This window comes from Gymnoscopelus braueri (assembly GCF_963280865.1).
Source record: "Gymnoscopelus braueri genome assembly, chromosome: 6".
NCBI lineage: Eukaryota > Metazoa > Chordata > Actinopteri > Myctophiformes > Myctophidae > Gymnoscopelus > Gymnoscopelus braueri.
Genome location: NC_137607.1, coordinates 3,737,275 through 3,758,445, shown reverse-complemented (window position 1 = coordinate 3,758,445; position 21,171 = coordinate 3,737,275). Strand labels below are relative to the sequence as shown.

The 21,171-nt window shown below is 41.5% G+C and overlaps 1 protein-coding gene across 2 annotated transcripts; it reads right to left on the bottom strand.

Annotated features, from left to right (window-relative positions):
- Positions 1-27: 27 nt before the first annotated feature.
- LOC308087400 (PI-PLC X domain-containing protein 1-like) lies at positions 28-19,542 on the bottom strand. Of its 2 annotated transcripts, XM_080431206.1 has the most exons (6): positions 18,803-19,542; positions 11,362-11,498; positions 8,546-8,674; positions 7,413-7,568; positions 6,086-6,269; positions 28-649 (listed from the first exon to the last, which is right to left on the bottom strand). In XM_080431206.1, the coding sequence occupies exons 1-6, from the start codon at positions 18,906-18,908 to the stop codon at positions 402-404; spliced, it is 960 nt and encodes a 319-aa protein (XP_080287332.1). In that variant the 5' UTR covers positions 18,909-19,542; the 3' UTR covers positions 28-401. The 2 variants fall into 2 exon arrangements, with proteins under 2 accessions (XP_080287332.1, XP_080287333.1); XM_080431207.1 differs by lacking the exon at positions 7,413-7,568.
- Between the last annotated feature and the right edge of the window lie 1,629 nt (positions 19,543-21,171).

Here is a 21,171-nt window from a genome sequence, read left to right as displayed (position 1 = left end):
AGTCTTGTAGGAGTCTACATTGCAGCTATACAGTATTTGGAACTACTACTAATTGACCTTTTTCATAGCAGCAGTATTAGCATAAATAGTTGTATAATGTTAATTTTGTAATGTCAAATTCTCTTTTTTTCTCGAAAATAGCTGATCTGCAAACTCACAACGTGATGTGAGCTTGTAAATCGGCTATTTTCGAAATAGCCGAGTGATAAACTAGGGTTAAAGTGGTTAAACTGATTTTGGTGCTATATTAACTCATTTAGCTGGGGACCCTCTGTCCGGAACCCCCTCAAAGTGGGGTCCATGGGGTCCATGGGCCCCACTTTGAATACCTGTGCCTATCTATGTCAATATAGCTGTCATGACAGAACTGGCATATTTACAGCCAATCAAAGTCCTTGTATCTAAAGGGTCTTTTTCCTCAGCAGTTTGTGGTTGAGCGCGATGACCAGAGGACAGAACGGGACGGGTCCCACGAAGTCTCCGGCGATGATGTTGAGAGAGTCACGCTGGGATCCGGGCGTCTGCTCCTGCAGCCACTCCCTCAGACACGCCCAGTTGGTGGTGGTCAGCGTCCTCAGGGACTGATGTGGGTGGACGGCCATGAAGCTCCTCTCAGCCGTCAGGTTCAGACCTGAGACGAACAAGCCCTCTGGGACAGAAGCAACAGTCAGCGCACAGTTAGGGCTGTCACCATTTAACCCATTGAGACCTGAAGCCCATTCTACAAAATGTCTTCTAACAGTTTTCTGAAAAAAAAACATATGTTGCTATGTCAGTGGTTCTCAAACTTTTTCATGTCAAGGACCCCCAACATGATATGTATGTATTTGGCCGCGGACCCCCATCTCAAAATATGTTGTTCCAGGGACCCCCCAGATGTAAAGATTTTGAGTTAAAATGTTCGCTTTAAAACAATATATATTCAAAGGTTTGCACATATTTTCAGGATTTTTCAAAAATAGCAGACATACAAGCTCGTAGCATGGCACCGAGTGCCGTGCTACGAGCTTGTAGATCTGCTATTTTTGAATAGCCAAAGTGTAAAATAATGCTTTTTAGCTCAAATAAAAAAATGACTCAATGGGTCTCAATGGGTTAAGTTGACGATTAATTGTCACACAAATAATTACGATTAACGATTTAATTGTGCGTTTGGCCATTGAACAATACAATTTTAATTTCTGTTTGGTTTTTAGGGTTCATAATCACAAATTGCACAGGACCGATATGACCAATAACTTAAATATACAAAGAAATTACTGACAGATTTAATAATTTCCCAAAAATGGCACAAATGGCACAAATAGCTGATCTACAAGCTTATCTACAAGCAGATCTACAGATCTGCTTGTAGATAAGCAGATCTACAAGCTATCTACAATAGCAAAAAGTAGCAGATCGCTTCATTTTGCTTTTTTATTTATTTTTATGTCTGAACATTTTTCAACATGGAAACGATTATGACGACTATACTAAAGTGTCGTATATTATGAGGCATAAACTGCAGGTTAGCAGGCTTGTAGTTGTTATAAGAAGTGGAGGAGAAGAGACAGACAGACGTCAGGGTTTCCAGGTTCCATTCAGTGTGTTTATTCATCATCAAACAAACAACCAGCATTCAGAAAGCCAGGGAGCCAGGAGCAGAGTCCTGACTCCACACAGCCTTACGTCGTGTGACAGTCCTAGTCTAATCATTTTAGAGACACTGTTTTTATACACTGTAGGTAGGTGACATTACAATAACAGACATGTGGGGTGGGGGTCCATGAGACCCCTCAACAACAGCTGAAGATCAAGGAACGGCTATTGATGTCATTTGCAAGTGCCTGGAGGGAGGGAGTGAAGTCTCCCAGTTTAACAATAGAAGATCCACATTTGAATAGCCTCCCCCCACCTGTTTGGTAGACTTGCTGTCTCTCTACCTGATTTAGCAGCTCAATGGAGATGTATATCACACTCTGAATGGCAGATGCCAGCTGCAGGCAGTCTGAGTAAACAACAGCTCACACAGTTAGACTGTCTCCAGGTTAAACAAAGGAAATGTACAGCTATGCAGTGTCCCTAATTACCTATGCAAACACTATTTATTCTTTAACTGTAGTATCCAGTATTATTTCTATATGTTTTAACTTTGCACACTGTTCAGATACCACACAACTATTCCCCCCACGGAAGAATTTAACTTCTTCCGCAACCAGGTATATTAAATAGAACAGTTTGCAAGAGAAAACATCAAAAAACAACATTCTTCCACCTACACCCCCCATGATCAATCAATGGCTGAAACCTAAACAAAGAACATTTCAGGAAGAATTAACATCAAACATCACATCAGACAAAACAACTTAGATACAAGCATCAAAATTACAAAATGGTCATACAGTGATTTACCTTAAATTTCAAAATAAAAATAAACAAACTGTTTCACGAAATCAAGCAAGAATATCAATATTTAGTAACGGATCGGCTAACATTGGACGCGTGCGTCATGGATCACATGACTTTCGACTGACACCGAAGGCAAAGACAGGAACTATTTAAAAATAAAACAAGCTTAAAAATAAAACAACTCAGAAAACCTTATTCACAGAAAATACATCAATAGGGTGCTGAACTTTCTCTTTATACCACTTCTTCAATTCATCATACCCATGTCTCGAAAATAAAAACACCAGTCAAAATGCATTCTCATTCAATAGTGCGCAGGTCTCTCTGTTTTCTTTAAACTCTCACACTAAAGATAACCCTTCCCTCTACCAATGTCCCCCCACGCCGAGTCACCAAACTTGTAACCAAAGATAGAACTTTTCGAGTACTCCTATTAACTACACATGCTAACTACCAACGGAGGTGCCGACATTGAACAGAAGAAAGTGTTTCTTCAATGAAATAGACCAGAGAGTGTAACAACTAAATCCTCACATCACACTTTTACGCACGGCAACAAAAATAACGCTCCGTGGTTCAAATCACTTTATCACTAAAATATAACCTCTTGTCCCGAATGTTCAGTGTTCCATCCAATAATGCTGCTTTCGTCGCCTCTACCTCAATGTCCACGCACCCAGCAGAATAGCCGAGCGCAGGTCCAGGTGATATCATTGTTCCAGCCAAAAAAGATAGCCGCTCTTCTCACCACCTCCCCCCACGGACAACTTCGACAGAAAGTTTTCCGCTCCGCCGTCTCCACAGCCAGGCGCTCCGCAGAGAAGAGTAGTTAGTTGAGTAGCCATCCGAGATCCGGTCACGAGCGGCCGCGCAGTCATCACAACGTCGCCGTCGCAAGGCATTCATCGTAGGTCGCCCTGAAGTCTCCATGGTCCGCTCCGCGGCGGTCCTCCTCGCCGTAGGAAGACATCCACGGGTCCGATTCTCCGCACAGGCCCGCTGCTGCGGCCACCTCAAAATACACAGGTTCTTCTCTAAAGCGCCTCCGGAAAGGAAAGCAACAATAGCCGCTGGTTCGCCAAATGTCGTATATTATGAGGCATAAACTGCAGGTTAGCAGGCTTGTAGTTGTTATAAGAAGTGGAGGAGAAGAGACAGACAGACGTCAGGGTTTCCAGGTTCCATTCAGTGTGTTTATTCATCATCAAACAAACAACCAGCATTCAGAAAGCCAGGGAGCCAGGAGCAGAGTCCTGACTCCACACAGCCTTACGTCGTGTGACAGTCCTAGTCTAATCATTTTAGAGACACTGTTTTTATACACTGTAGGTAGGTGACATTACAATAACAGACATGTGGGGTGGGGGTCCATGAGACCCCTCAACAACAGCTGAAGATCAAGGAACGGCTATTGATGTCATTTGCAAGTGCCTGGAGGGAGGGAGTGAAGTCTCCCAGTTTAACAATAGAAGATCCACATTTGAATAGCCTCCCCCCACCTGTTTGGTAGACTTGCTGTCTCTCTACCTGATTTAGCAGCTCAATGGAGATGTATATCACACTCTGAATGGCAGATGCCAGCTGCAGGCAGTCTGAGTAAACAACAGCTCACACAGTTAGACTGTCTCCAGGTTAAACAAAGGAAATGTACAGCTATGCAGTGTCCCTAATTACCTATGCAAACACTATTTATTCTTTAACTGTAGTATCCAGTATTATTTCTATATGTTTTAACTTTGCACACTGTTCAGATACCACAAAAGTAATTGCGATTATCTAACATAATTATGATTAGGCAATTATGTAACAATTGTGACAGGCCTAGGTATGGGTACATCTCTACTCGTAGATGTGCTATTTTCACCAAATGTTGAATAGGGACGCTAGGGTTCAAGTGGTTAAACTATCCACTATATTATTTCCTAAATCCACAGATCAACGAGTAACCAGATGTGTTTCAGTGACGTGTTGTACTGTGTACCTGGTCGTCCCTGGTGTTTCTAGGTGTTTATTCATAGTGTTGTACTGTGTACCTGGTCGTCCCAGGTGTTTCTAGGTGTTTATTCATAGTGTTGTACTGTGTACCTGGTCGTCTCAGGTGTTTCTAGGTGTTTATTCATAGTGTTGTACTGTGTACCTGGTCGTCTCAGGTGTTTCTAGGTGTTTATTCATAGTGTTGTACTGTGTACCTGGTCGTCCCAGGTGTTTCTAGGTGTTTATTCATAGTGTTGTACTGTGTACCTGGTCGTCACAGGTGTTTCTAGGTGTTTATTCATAGTGTTGTACTGTGTACCTGGTCGTCTCAGGTGTTTCTAGGTGTTTATTCATAGTGTTGTACTGTGTACCTGGTCGTCTCAGGTGTTTCTAGGTGTTTATTCATAGTGTTGTACTGTGTACCTGGTCGTCCCAGGTGTTTCTAGGTGTTTATTCATAGTGTTGTACTGTGTACCTGGTCGTCCCAGGTGTTTCTAGGTGTTTATTCATAGTGTTGTACTGTGTACCTGGTCGTCCCAGGTGTTCCTAGGTGTTTATTCATAGTGTTGTACCGTGTACCTGGTCGTCCCAGGTGTTTCTAGGTGTTTATTCATAGTGTTGTACTGTGTACCTGGTCGTCCCAGGTGTTTCTAGGTGTTTATTCATAGTGTTGTACTGTGTACCTGGTCGTCCCAGGTGTTTCTAGGTGTTTATTCATAGTGTTGTACTGTGTACCTGGTCGTCCCAGGTGTTTCTAGGTGTTTATTCATAGTGTAGTACTGTGTACCTGGTCGTCCCAGGTGTTTCTAAGTGTTTATTCATAGTGTTGTACTGTGTACCTGGTCGTCCCAGGTGTTTCTAGGTGTTTATTCATAGTGTTGTACTGTGTACCTGGTCGTCCCAGGTGTTTCTAGGTGTTTATTCATAGTGTAGTACTGTGTACCTGGTCGTCCCAGGTGTTTCTAAGTGTTTATTCATAGTGTTGTACTGTGTACCTGGTCGTCCCAGGTGTTTCTAGGTGTTTATTCATAGTGTTGTACTGTGTACCTGGTCGTCCCAGGTGTTTCTAGGTGTTTATTCATAGTGTTGTACCGTGTACCTGGTCGTCCCAGGTGTTTCTAGGTGTTTATTCATAGTGTAGTACTGTGTACCTGGTCGTCCCAGGTGTTTCTAGGTGTTTATTCATAGTGTTGTACTGTGTACCTGGTCGTCCCAGGTGTTTCTAGGTGTTTATTCATAGTGTTGTACTGTGTACCTGGTCGTCCCAGGTGTTTCTAGGTGTTTATTCATAGTGTTGTACTGTGTACCTGGTCGTCCCAGGTGTTTCTAGGTGTTTATTCATAGTGTTGTACTGTGTACCTGGTCGTCCCAGGTGTTTCTAAGTGTTTATTCATAGTGTTGTACTGTGTACCTGGTCGTCCCAGGTGTTTCTAGGTGTTTATTCATAGTGTTGTACTGTGTACCTGGTCGTCCCAGGTGTTTCTAGGTGTTTATTCATAGTGTTGTACTGTGTACCTGGTCGTCCCAGGTGTTTCTAGGTGTTTATTCATAGTGTTGTACTGTGTACCTGGTCGTCCCAGGTGTTTCTAGGTGTTTATTCATAGTGTTGTACTGTGTACCTGGTCGTCCCAGGTGTTTCTAGGTGTTTATTCATAGTGTTGTACTGTGTACCTGGTCGTCCCAGGTGTTTCTAGGTGTTTATTCATAGTGTTGTACTGTGTACCTGGTCGTCCCAGGTGTTTCTTCCGGTCCAGGTATGTGATGACACCCTGGGCCGTTGGTTCGTCGGCCCACCAGTAAGGGATGGCCGGCCACAGCTCCTGGTGGCTGACGGCTGCCTGGTCGTCATAGGACAGCAGCACCTGATGACCACATGACCACAAGGTCCTCAACGTCACCGCTGCTTCCTGAAGGAGGAGAGAAGAGAGGGACAATCTGTACGCCGTAAGGCAAGAAGAGAGGGACAATCTGTAAGCCGTACGGCAAGAAGAGAGGGACAATCTGTACGCCGTACGGTAAGAAGAGAGGGACAATCTGAACGCCGTAAGGCAAGAAGAGAGGGACAATCTGTAGGCCGTAAGGCAAGAAGAGAGGGACAATCTGTAAGCCGTAAGGCAAGAAGAGAGGGACAATCTGTAAGCCGTAAGGCAAGAAGAGAGGGACAATCTGTAAGCCGTAAGGCAAGAAGAGAGGGACAATCTGTAAGCCGTACGGTAAGAAGAGAGGGACAATCTGTACGCCGTAAGGCAAGAAGAGAGGGACAATCTGTAGGCCGTAAGGCAAGAAGAGAGGGACAATCTGTAAGCCGTACGGTAAGAAGAGAGGGACAATCTGTACGCCGTAAGGCAAGAAGAGAGGGACAATCTGTAAGCCGTACGGCCTGTACATGCATGTTCTGTTTACTAAAGTGTCGGTTCTCAAAGTGGGCTCCCGGGGACCCCCAGGGGTCGTTTGGGGGTTGCAGGGGGTCCCCAGCAAAATTAGATAATATAGTGTCACAATAAATGTAACCACTTTAACCATATTTTATACTTTGGCTATAGATGTAATCTGCTATTTTAGAAAAATCGTGAAATGTGTGCAAATCTTTGAATATAGATATTTTTTTAAGTGAACATTTTTAACTCAAAGCTTTATTTCTGGAGGTCCCTGGCACAAGACATTTTTCAGCTGGGGGTCCGCAGCCAAATACATATCATTTTGGGGGTCCTTGACATGAAAAAGTTTGAGAACCACTGTACTTAAGAGCTAGAGACGGAAATCCAGGAGGAAAAAACAATGATAACTATCAGAATATAGAGCTATTTAACATTGATTATCATCATAATAATCACTTTACTGCACCTTTATTCTGTGAATATCTAATCTGAAAGGAGGGGAAATAAAGTTGACCAATAACACTTTGACAAGGAGTAAACTCACTTTACGTGGACAAAGTACTTAAGTAAATGTACTTAGTTACTTTACACCACTGGAGTAAACTCACTTTACGTGGACAGAGTACTTAAGTAAATGTACTTAGTTACTTTACACCACTGGAGTAAACTCACTTTACGTGGACAGAGTTTGGAGCCAAAGAGTTTCTTCAGAGACCGAATGAAGGATTGATGGAGCTGGTCGCTCAGTCCCTCAAAATGGCTGCAAGCCAGAATAACAATCTCCTTTGGGTGAGAGTCCAGCCATGACTCCACTGATGTCAGGGTTTCCTACAAAGACATGACACATGCAACATGTTTATATTTGTACAATTCATGTAAATACAACCTGCTGGGTTGCAACATTAAGACCGGGAACTTCGGGAAGGCATACTGTTACAGCAACATAAGTTTTTTCAAAAAACTGTTAGGATTTGGAAGACATTTGTAGAATCCTCACAAGCAATAAGATTTGAGTTACAAATGTTCGCTTTAAATATATATATATATATATTCAAATTTATTTATTTTATATTCGATTTTTCTAAAATAGCAGATCTACAAGCTCATAGCACGGCACAGAGTGCTGCGCTATGAGCTTGTAGATCTGCTATTTATTTATTTTTATCATGCAAATTTGTGCAAATATTTTAATATATACAGTAGATGTTTTTTTAAAGCAAATTTTTCTAACTCAAATCTTTGCTTTTGGGGGGGTCCCTGGAACAACATATTTTGAGATGGGGGTCCGAGGCCAAATACATTTTGGGGTCCTTGACATGAAAAATGTTTGAAAACCACTGATATTATTACAACATAAGAATGTTATGTTATTTGTAGAATCCCCCAGAAGCAAAGATTTGAGTTACAAATGTTCGCTTCAAAAATATATATATTCAAAGATTTGCAATTTTTTTTCAAGATAAAAAAAAAATAGCAGATCTACAAGCTCGTAGGTGCCACTCTACAAGCTTGTAAATCTGCTTCTTAAAATGACACAAATGTGTTCCCGGTCTTAAAGGGTTAAGTGGCTAATAAGACTAATGGATGTAGTTGATTTTAAAAGATCAATTAGATTTTTTTCACATCAATTCATTGATATAGAAAAAAAAATTAAACACGCTTCTCGATTAATCAATCAATCTCAAAAGTAAACCGATTATCCGAGAATAATCGCTAATAAAAGATAACATACAATAAAAAGCTAGTAGCAGGCAGCCCTACCATGGAGCAAGTTATTACAAATCTCTAAGCCTGTGTATACTCACCAGAACGGTCAGATATGTGTATAAGGCATGTGCAAAATACAGGTAGTGGGTCGAGTCGTGCGGTTTCTGTGCAATGCGAAGGTCGAAGTAGCGAATTCCCATTGACAGCTGCTCCACAATGCTGTTGTCCTGAACGGAGGAGAAACATTTATAAGCCATCAGAACAAAGTAGGAAAGACACGGGTTCATTTTCATCTCCAAATATCTGACATCTGACATCAGTAGTATAAGGTCTAATGGCGTACGGTCTGATATTACTATACTCAGCTATTCAGCCTTAGATGCGTGTTAAAGCTGTATTTTTTTTGGTGAATATCTTTGTATGGTAGAGTATGTTAACACATCGGGTGCCAAACGTGGTCTGGACCGTGTTTGAAAAGAGTAGCGCTTCGGTGCCAACCGTGCCAAAAAACATGGCTCCCATCCGCTTCCGTTCTATCTCCTTCTCTAAAACCCCCATAACTCAGAAACCTTTTACGTTGGGGAAAACGACTCATTTTGTATGCACGATCGCTCCGCCATTGTTACTCGCGTGAGAGATGTTAATGTTCCAGGCGTTAGCCAGGACCATCGTGCAAAATTAACGCATTTTCACATGGTTTGCTCGTCTTGGAGTCTACAGCTTAAACAGCGCCGCGCAGCTTAACGGTGACATTTCTGGCACCGAACGTAATCTGTTATTATAAAATTCTGGCACCTAAAGTGTTAATACAATATAACGTATACAATTGAGGTGGTTGTATTTGGTCTCCCTGCTCTTCTATTGAGACATTTAGATGGTGTGTCTGGGTTGGACATGACCTTTGACACCATCCCTTTTCTGGTTTGACACAAATTTAGATTTTTTTTATTTGTTTTTATTATTTCTCCTCTGAGCAAGCAAGCAGGGCTATTAGCTCATTGGTAAACATTTCAGTCCTTGCACAGGAGACCCGGGTTCAATCTGAAGAGGGAAGTCACGTAGTGCAGCTTTAACTGCAGTCATCTGGTGTGATTTAATTATAGTCATTTAACTTCCTGGTAGGTTTTAACCCTTTGAAACCGGGGACGCATCTGTGTCATTTTTAGATTTCTTTGGCTATTCAAAAATAGCAGATATACAAGCTCATAGCGCGGCACTGAGTGCCGTGTTACGAGCTTGTATATCTGCTATTTTTGGAAAAAAATCTTTTTGACCTCTTTCTTTCCTGTTTCCTCCTTGCTCTCTGTCTCTCTCCCCCCCCCCGCCCCCCTTCCTGAAAACTATGAATGATGGAGCTTGCATAAAAATTATGCATTTTTATGCTGTGTTTATATATCGTCGGGCAGAAACCTCTTATCTCCATAGTCTAACTTTTTGTGTTTTTTCGTAAATCATACTACAAAGTAACAAATAAAAAAAACAGCTAAAGTAGCAGATCTACAAGCTCGAGCTTGTAGATCTGCTACTTTTGCCGTTTTTTAAAATGTGTCGTTGTTACTGCACTTTGGCTTTGTAGGACAGTGTAGATATCTTAGATTTTTCCTTTTGACGTTTGGACTTATCTGTTTTTCTCCTTGCTCTTCCTCTCTCTACCCCCCCCCCTCCTCTCCTCCCCCTAGTTTTTCTTTCACAAAAACTACAAATGCTGGAGCTTTCACAAAAACATCATTTGATCCTCTTCTTTACGCCTGTAAACCTGTGATGTGACAATAAAGTTGAAACGTATTCCGAGAGACACACTGGTGTGCCGTGAGACCAGTCCAGGTGTGTCCAGGTGTGTCTTGGTATTTTTGTGTACAACCACATTTACACACAATCGCAAGATACTGTATACAACTATACCAAAAAAAGTTATGAATTATCAGTTTTAATTCATCATATCAGTACTTACTCTGTACGCACTCTTTCCCCAATACTGAGGCCAATTCTATACCCAAAAGACTACTATATATATTTAACTACTTTCAACCTGGCATCCCTATTTTGGGCATGTTGTCACAGGCACAAATAAATAAATAATAATTATATATATATATCGTTGATGTCAGTTGGAAACTGTATGTCCAAAACCAGCCCTTTTTTATTATTATTTTAAAAACATAAAAGAAATAGTGAAAATAGCCGATGTATAAACTCACAACGCGTGGCATCGCGGCGCGTTGTGAGCTTACAGCTCTGCTATTTTCCCTACTTTCCCTACACTCTTGTATGATGATGTAGGGCCTTAATTTACAAAGAAAACATACGTTGAAATATGGAGATGCCAGGTTTCTGCCCGACAACAACGAAACATATATATAAAAAGCATTCATTCATCATTCATTCAGATCATGAATGAATGATGACCCATGAATGGCTATGAATCTCTTGCAGGTTTTCTGTGTAGTCGAGGTAAATGAGGGCACTTAGGATTCAGAAAGCAAAAGGAGGCACTGAAGCAAGAGAAGATTTGAAAACAACAACCGCTCTATCGCAGTGGTTCTCAACCTGTGGGTCGGGACCCCGACAGGATTTGGGGGGGGGGGCCAGATGACAGTGAAGTGAAAATTTAAGGACTTTTAACTCACTGAGTGCCAGAATTATTTCTGGCTATGTTGTTGATTTTTTCAAAGTAAAACAAAAGTGCTTAGGAAGCGAGATACAGCATTTTTCAGTTCTAAGTTAAACAAGGAGTGGATGGAGCAGCAAATCTTCAGATAATGATATCTTGGGTTCTGAACTTTTTTTTTTTTTTACTATTTTTTTTCAAAAACATGTGAAACACGTGATTGGCCTGAAAAGATTGAGAGCCACTGATCTTATAGTATGAATCACCCGATGCCTCCGTGCCATACAGTGCAGTACGTATACATACCTGTGTCTTAGACCATTTGAATATCAGAGGTCTGGTCAGGCAGTGGCAGAGTTTATCCAGGAACCTCAGAATGAGCGACTCAGATCTGACCAGAGGAGAGTGGATGTCCAGACAGTAGCTCATGGCGTCGTGGCTTCCTAGTATGAACATTAAAAAAGAAACCAGTTGAACACATTGATTGCCTAGATCGCATATATGCGTTCTTTCATTTTTTGGGGGAAAATTCCACAAGGGGCGACCTAACACAGCTTTGGAATGATCGATCGTCTCTCAGAGAAGAAAAATGTGGATGTGACATCATTCCAAAAAACGTCACTTCCACCCGCCCCGATGATGGGATTTTCAGAAACAGTTGTAACTCAGTTTCATTTTTTTTCATTGAAAACCACCCGTTTTCAGCGGACCAAAGCTCCAAAATGGCGGATCGCGGTTGGAAACTTGTCGTTCCCATGGATACACAGATCCTTCCGCCTACTCACAGGAACCTTTTTTCGTGTGTTTTTTTTTACACAATGTCGGTTCCAAGGCGTTTCAAATATCATCGGATTGAGGTAATTATACGCCGGCACAGGGATAGAAAACTATGTTTAATATCTTGGCAATCAATGTGTTAATCTGTTACATTGTACAGAGAAACCAGTTTGATATCGGGCAGAAACCTCTTATCCCCATATTTTAAAGGGGAATTCCACTCATTTTCAACATTGAACTATGTGTCTTTAATACACCTTAGAACTGTTGTGTGGAAATAAGAAAAAAGTCCCCCCCCCCTTCTATGTTGCCTAGAACTGGATAATTGATTGAGGTCATGTGATCAGTGACATAAGCAAGGTGTACTTTTGGCTGAGGGGGCGGAGCCAAAAGTACACCTTTCTTATTTCCACACAACAGCTCTAAGGTGTATTAAAGACATAGTTCAATGTTGAAAATTAGTGGTCTTCCCCTCTAACTTTTCGTGTTTTTTCCGTAAATGAATGTCCTACTTTATCATGCCACACCGTCACACAAAAGTAGCAGATCTACAAGCTTGAAATGCTTGCTGTTTGAGCTTGTGGATCTGCTGCTTTTGACGTTTTTCGAATTTGAAATCCTGAAAAGTAACAGTTTTGGACATAATGAGGTTTCCCCCCCGACAGAGACTATATATATATATGTTCAAGGTTCAAGGTTGTGCTTCATTGTTACATCTTGTGCACAACGGTGTTGATTTCGTCGATTAAAACTATGACGAAAAATGTTGATCGAAAACTAAATAAAAACTAAGCTATGATGACTAAAACTAAGACTAAATATATTGACAATTTTGTCAACAAATAAAAACTAGACTAAAATGTTAGAGAGAGAGACTAGTGGAGAAGAGATCCAGTAGAACTAAAAGACAAGTCATTTTATTGTTGGTTGCGCTCGGGTGTTGCGCTCTGAAAATAGCCGATCTACAAGCTCACAACGCGTCGCGCTGCGACGCGTTGTGAGCTTGTAGATCTGCTATTTTCAGCATGCAACCAAGTGTAAAAGTCACCGGCAAAATACATTTTAGTCGACTAAATCAACTGTAGATTTAGTGGACTATAATCTTATGATATTTAGTCGACTAAAACTAGACAAAAACTAAAACATTTCAGATGACTAAAATATGACAAAAACTAAATGGAATTTGATTCAAAAGACTATGACTAAAACTACATCAACATTTGCTGTCAAAATCAACCCTGGTGCACAGGTACATAAGAGTAAAACTTGTTTTTGTCCGGCTTCCAACAGACATTGCAGCAGCATATGGGTAATAATAATAAAAGTGAAGAAAAAAAAGAAAGAGAGAAAGAAAAGAGAGAGAAAAAGGTGTCAGTGGTTTTACACTAATAGGATAATAAAAACACATCAGTGAATGTACATTGCACGTCTAAGCTTGGCATATTATATATACACCGTCAGCATTTATCAGCAGCTGCCACAGTACCTTATATAAACAACACCATAGTACCTTCTAAGTTTAGGTATAGGAACAGTCAAGCGTATTAAGGTGCAAAACAAGACGAGTAAGTCCAGTCATTCTGTGAGCAGAAAGTGCAGACTCTCTGTGTAACATTTGGAATTGTAGGAGTTGAGGCATACAATTTAGTTTGACTCGGCTCCACAGATAAATACTGTGAAAATAGCCGATCTACAAGCTCACAACGCAAGGCATATTGAGCTTGTAGATCGAGCTATTTTCACAATATTTGCCTTTTTCTTATTACTCAATGTCGCCCATTTTAGAGGTATTAAAAAGGTCATAAAAGCCTTTAAATTGTCACTTTAGAAATGTGCAGATACCCTGTATACACTTATACTGTATGTTTGGTTGTTTACTGCTGAGTGAGGGTATTACAGTATATTCTCCTTTTCCACACACACACACACACACACACACACACACACACACACACACACACACACACACACACACACACACACACACACACACACACACACACACACACACACACACACACACACACACACACACACACACACACACACACACACACACACACGACGCGTTGTGAGCTTGTAGATCTGCTATTTTCAGAGCGCAACACCCGAGCACAACCAAACATAAAATGACTGTCTTTTAGTTCTACTGGATCTCTTCTCCTCTAGTCCCTCACTAACATTTTAGTCTAGTTTTTATTTGTTGACAAAGTTGACAGTATATTTAGTCTTAGTTTTAGTCATCATAGCTTAGTTTTTATTTAGTTTTCATCTAGTTCTCGTCACTGAAAAAAGGTAGTCGACCAACATTTTTCGTCATAGTTTTAGTCGACAAAATCAACACTGCCCTCTCACTGTATGTTGTTTTATTCCACTGTTTGTTTTGGAAGACGGGGATGTTTTTGGGCAACCAAAACAAACAGTGAAAAAAACCATAATACAGCAAGAGGGCAGTGTGTTTCTGCAGGTAAACACCACCACACTACTCCAGTGTGTCTCTGCAGGTAAACACCACCACACTACTCCAGTGTGTTTCTGCAGGTAAACACCACCACACTACTCCAGTGTGTTTCTACAGGTAAACACCACCACACTACTCCAGTGTGTTTCTGCAGGTAAAACACCACCACACTACTCCAGTGTGTTTCTGCAGGTAAACACCACCACACTACTCCAGTGTGTTTCTGCAGGTAAACACCACCACACTACTCCAGTGTGTTTCTGTAGGTAAACACCACCACACTACTCCAGTGTGTTTCTGCAGGTAAACACCACCACACTACTCCAGTGTGTTTCTGCAGGTAAAACACCACCACACTACTCCAGTGTGTTTCTGCAGGTAAACACCACCACACTACTCCAGTGTGTTTCTGCAGGTAAAACACCACCACACTACTCCAGTGTGTTTCTGCAGGTAAACACCACCACACTACTCCAGTGTGTTTCTGCAGGTAAAACACCACCACACTACTCCAGTGTGTTTCTGCAGGTAAACACCACCACACTACTCCAGTGTGTTTCTGCAGGTAAAACACCACCACACTACTCCAGTGTGTTTCTACAGGTAAACACCACCACACTACTCCAGTGTGTTTCTACAGGTAAACACCACCACACTACTCCAGTGTGTCTCTGCAGGTAAACACCACCACACTAGTGTGTTTCTGCAGGTAAAACACCACCACACTACTCCAGTGTGTTTCTGCAGGTAAACACCACCACACTACTCCAGTGTGTTACTTTCTGCAGGTAAACACCACCACACTACTCCAGTGTGTTACTTTCTGCAGGTAAACACCACCACACTACTCCAGTGTGTTACTTTCTGCAGGTAAACACCATCACACTACTCCAGTGTGTTTCTGCAGGTAAACACCACCACACTACTCCAGTGTGTTTCTACAGGTAAACACCACCACACTACTCCAGTGTGTTTCTGCAGGTAAACACCACCACACTACTCCAGTGTGTTTCTGCAGGTAAACACCACCACACTACTCCAGTGTGTTTCTGTAGGTAAACACCACCACACTACTCCAGTGTGTTTCTGCAGGTAAACACCACCACACTACTCCAGTGTGTTTCTGCAGGTAAAACACCACCACACTACTCCAGTGTGTTTCTGCAGGTAAACACCACCACACTACTCCAGTGTGTTTCTGCAGGTAAAACACCACCACACTACTCCAGTGTGTTTCTGCAGGTAAACACCACCACACTACTCCAGTGTGTTTCTGCAGGTAAAACACCACCACACTACTCCAGTGTGTTTCTACAGGTAAACACCACCACACTACTCCAGTGTGTTTCTGCAGGTAAACACCACCACACTACTCCAGTGTGTTTCTGTAGGTAAACACCACCACACTACTCCAGTGTGTTTCTGCAGGTAAACACCACCACACTACTCCAGTGTGTTTCTGCAGGTAAAACACCACCACACTACTCCAGTGTGTTTCTGCAGGTAAACACCACCACACTACTCCAGTGTGTTTCTGCAGGTAAAACACCACCACACTACTCCAGTGTGTTTCTACAGGTAAACACCACCACACTACTCCAGTGTGTTTCTACAGGTAAACACCACCACACTACTCCAGTGTGTCTCTGCAGGTAAACACCACCACACTAGTGTGTTTCTGCAGGTAAAACACCACCACACTACTCCAGTGTGTTTCTGCAGGTAAACACCACCACACTACTCCAGTGTGTTACTTTCTGCAGGTAAACACCACCACACTACTCCAGTGTGTTACTTTCTGCAGGTAAACACCACCACACTACTCCAGTGTGTTACTTTCTGCAGGTAAACACCATCACACTACTCCAGTGTGTTTCTGCAGGTAAACACCACCACACTACTCCAGTGTGTTTCTGCAGGTAAACACCACCACACTACTCCAGTGTGTTACTTTCTGCAGGTAAACACCACCACACTACTCCAGTGTGTTTCTGCAGGTAAACACCACCACACTACTCCAGTGTGTTTCTACAGGTAAACACCACCACACTACTCCAGTGTGTTTCTGCAGGTAAAACACCACCACACTACTCCAGTGTGTTTCTACAGGTAAACACCACCACACTACTCCAGTGTGTTTCTACAGGTAAACACCACCACACTACTCCAGTGTGTTTCTGCAGGTAAAACACCACCACACTACTCCAGTGTGTTTCTACAGGTAAACACCACCACACTACTCCAGTGTGTTTCTACAGGTAAACACCACCACACTACTCCAGTGTGTTTCTACAGGTAAACACCACCACACTACTCCAGTGTGTTTCTACAGGTAAACACCACCACACTACTCCAGTGTGTTTCTATAGGTAAACACCACCACACTACTCCAGTGTGTTTCTGCAGGTAAAACACCACCACACTACTCCAGTGTGTTTCTACAGGTAAACACCACCACACTACTCCAGTGTGTTTCTGCAGGTAAACACCACCACACTACTCCAGTGTGTTTCTACAGGTAAACACCACCACACTACTCCAGTGTGTTTCTACAGGTAAACACCACCACACTACTCCAGTGTGTTTCTACAGGTAAACACCACCACACTACTCCAGTAGTGTGCCTGCTGGTAACATAATAAAATTTATTTATTGATTTTGTTATGTAAACAGTAAACACAGGGCAAAGTTGCATACTATGCTTTTAACTATTACAATGGTGTGTCTCCCACTTTGTCATGGCCTTACAAGCCAGGTTGTGACCGTTGTAATAAGGAACACAGTAAGGATAAAAACCTAATTAGTGTTGACTGCAAAAGCAGCATCAGCAGACACACTGGTGCAGTGAATACGATAGAAATAGACTAGGATCAGGGTTGCCAGATCTGCTTATTATAATTTCCCTCGCAAGATTTTATTTGAAAATAGCCGATCTACAAGCTCACAACGCGTCGCGTCGCGACGCGTTGTGAGCTTGTAGATCTGCTATTTTCAAATAGCTGACGTATATGTTAAAGTGCTCGTGTGGCCCCATAGTCGCTTCTTTTGGGCTGGTTTTCCTAGACCTGGTTGCTTGTTTCTCTCACATAATCTGGCAACACTGACTAGGATAGAACTGCACCTTCCCTCGGTTACTGAAGTAGGAAATATAAGAAAATGTAGAGAATATAGAAAATAGGGATAAAAAGAATGTATGAATACATTACTGTAGCAACTACAATGTACAGAATACAGCCTACCCTACAGTTTAGAATTGGTTATTGAGTTAGGATAGATAAATGTATATTTCAGCCAAAGGAAATATGCAGAATATAAATGAGTCTGTCAGAGATATACAGCGTACAGTCACGGAGCAGAAGGGTGAATAAATTGGCAACCAAGTACATAGTTCAAATATTCCCATGAAATGGAACATTGTGCGTATTATGTATACATTGAAATCCTTTGAAAATAGCAGATCTACAAGCTCACAACGTGTCGCAAAGCGACGCGTTGAGAGCTTGTAGATCCGCTATTTTCAATTAGCCAATATAGCCTAGGTCTGAAGTGGTTAATGTATGTTATTTTTTATAATAATCTAAATCTACTAAGTAACTACTAGTAACTAAGGTTTTCAGATCATTATAGTGGAGTAAAAGTATGAAGACAAGGCATAAATACACATCATTTTAGGGGGTCCTTGACATGAAAACGTTTGAGAACCACTGGTCTAATGAATGTATAATCAAATTGTGTCCCTGCATTCATAAGGTTGAGTCAGTGTCTCTCTCTTCTCTGCTTCTATAGTAAAAGTGATAGTAAAAAACACTGCTGTCTGTCACATGATGAGTCTATAGACTCATGTGACTGCAGTGGTGGAAAAAAAGTACTCAAATGTTTTACTTAAGTAAAAGTATCAATACTGCAATGTAGAAGTACTCCGTTACAAGAAAAAGTCCAGAATTGACTTGAGTAAAAGTACAAAAATATATTTGTATCAAAATGTGCTTAAAGTACCAAAAGTAGAAAGAAAGTACTCATTATGCAGAATGTCCAATTTCACAAGTTTTGACATGTGTAAAATGTATTAAAAATCTTTTGAAAATAGCAGATCTACAAGCTCACTCGCGACGCATTGTGAGCTTGTAGATCTGCTATTTTCAAATGGCCAAAATGTATATAGGGCTGAAGTGGTTCATGTGTTTTGTGATAAAAATCCAAATCTACAAGTAACTACTGTAGTAAATAAAGTTTTCAAATAATTGTAGTGGAGTAAAAAGTACAATATTTGCCTCTGAGATGTATAGTGGAGTACAAGTAAAAGTATTGAAAATTGGAAATACACTCCAGTAAAGTAAAAGTACCTAAAAATTGTACAGTACTTAAGTAAATGTGACTTCGTTACTTTCCACCACTGCATTTTACTATCAGTCAGACCGATTAGGAAGTTTATAACCAGAACTAAAAGGCAGAAAAACTCTAATAATCTAATAAAGTAATAAGAGTTAAAGATCTGATCTATGAACCTACCAGGAATAGAGAGCTTAGTGATGGAGACGTCCCACAGATCCTCTGGTAAACCACTCATCCATTCTTCATAAATATTATCATGATGCTGATCCTCTTCTCCATGCATTCCTCAGATGTTATAGGATCATATTCTGCTTTTTTATGAGCTAATAAAACTGTGATCTTCTTCTACTGGTACATTATTATCCCTTCAAGCTTCTGTCGTATCTGGGTCATAAGGGAACCGGCGGAAACACGAGTTCATTTCCGGAGGCGGGGAATAAAGAATCAGCGTCAGAGACCGGAGCTTTCATTCTCAAACAATTCCATTTTATTGTCAGAGTTCTTTTAACAATCTATACGTTCGAGTCAATTCAACATATAGCGCATCTTATTCATAGGTTCTGATTTATCCTACTGAACGTGGCATCTGCATGGGTCCAGATTCACAGAGCCCTGTTTGCTTCTAATGCAAGCCAATATATACGGAACAGTTCAGTACAATCACAAATAGGCTCCTTGTCTAAACATGCTTGGCCCGCCTTCTCCTCTCAGGGCACTGATTTAACGTCTGCCTCCTTTCACTCTTACCACATGAACTCTTTCTTTATCTTTATCTATAAAACCGTACTTCCCATATGTTCACATTATGACATTGTTATACAACATTTTATTAGCTTCGAAATAAGTCTAAACAGTAATATATCCGACGTTGTATGAATGATCTTTATAATTAAAGTTACTTAATAAAACGCACTCCTCTGCTGGGTTCCCCCTCTGCTGGAACCAAGCCCCTCCTTCCTAGATAGATCAGCTGTCAATACCCAAAGGCACTCTTGCTAATAGAAGACAACTTAAATATAGGGTTTTCGGACAGTGAGCAGATGTCCCATTTAAGGACTCCTTGCAGCTGGTCTCACAGATCACAGATAGCTGCTTTGGAATGCCAGGTAGATCCCCGGGGGAGCAGAGACCCAAGAACTCAGCCTGATCCCACTTTTAGATTAGGGCTGAGGTCAGCTAAGTCACTCAATGCAAATTGAGCCTGTTTTATTAACTTGACTGTTGGTCCCATTGAATGGAACATTCTAACAATTTGTATTTATAATATATTAATATCCTAATATTTCATATTCATCAGTCTTGAATACTGATACACCACATATTCCCCTCATGGAGATATATTAATACATCTCCACACAAGGATATTCAAGGACTGATGTCACTTGTGTACGTATCAACTAGAATCAGTTTTAACCAAAAAGACAACTTATTCTATTAAAATGGTCAATCCGTAACCCTCAGACTGTTGAATTATTAAGTGAATCATCAACAAACATTGTACATCAAACACACACAAATAATATCACTGTACTCTCGGCTGGACTTCTTTTCACAAAACCTAAAAAAAAGTCAAGTTAATACAAACATCATTATTACAAGTTGGCAGTACATTGTGTGGACAACGCGCAAATACAGAGACACAGCCCTGCTCTTATTTTTTCTATTCTAACGAACGCAATTCCTTCTTCTTGACTGTCCATTTTGCACAATTCGACATGAGGCATAAGTTTGAATTCTCTGGACATGGTGAGTATGCAATCTGCAGATTTGCACATCACCATAGCCCAGAAAACCCGACCACAATGCACTCCTTTCTGTCCGAATTTGTGAATCACACAGGAATTGTTATCCTGAGGGTATTGCTTCTGAATAGAATCACAGCTATTTCAGTACTTGTCTGATCTTGACAATCAGGATTCTTTTATCCATACCTGATCCGTATGGGTGCCCCTCTTTTCATGATCGAAAGAAAGTGTCATGCCTTTCAATTTGCAGATGCAACTTGATGTGTCACGGGTAACTCCTATAGGTACCTGGGACTTCCAACCGCTGCTGGTTTGTCAGAAACCATGTAGGTCTGAGACCTCTCGCCTTCCTGTCGTCAGGGGTGTTGCACCCTGGCCTTGACCAAGGTGTTTTGCAGGGCCGATGATGATGAGTTGACAGGTAGCTGGTGGTCGCCACTTCCTGCTGGATCGGTGACACGGAGATGAAACGGCTGTCAGGTCTGGAACTCTCTCCTCCGGTGTGGCCGGTTGAATCTCATGCGGGCTGTATCCCCACGACTCCCCTCTCGACCATGGTCTGTGATGGTCACTGGTAGGTGGAGAGATGTGAAGATAAGTGTAGCTGTGGTTCCCTGGGGATAGAAGTCCAAGCGGCCTCTGTTTACCCCAGGTCAGCTATTCCCTTCTGCCTGCTGTCATCCTGATCCAGATGGATGGCCTCTCCAGTCTCAGCACCTGCTTCATTTCTCCTAGTACAAAAAACAAAAGTCCACCTATACCTGCTCTACATAAGCTAAACAGATGCCTAACTTGCTTAAT

Bases quoted from the DNA above. Each gene is read 5' to 3' on its own strand.
- LOC308087400 (XM_080431206.1), bottom strand. From the start codon at position 18,908: ATGCATGGAGAAGAGGATCAGCATCATGATAATATTTATGAAGAATGG. The intron at 6,270-7,412 runs GTGAGTTTACTC...CTCCTCCTTCAG, and splicing joins CCAAACTCTGTCCACGTAAA to GAAGCAGCGGTGACGTTGAG. The intron at 650-6,085 runs GTACACAGTACA...CTTCTGTCCCAG, and splicing joins GAAACACCTGGGACGACCAG to AGGGCTTGTTCGTCTCAGGT.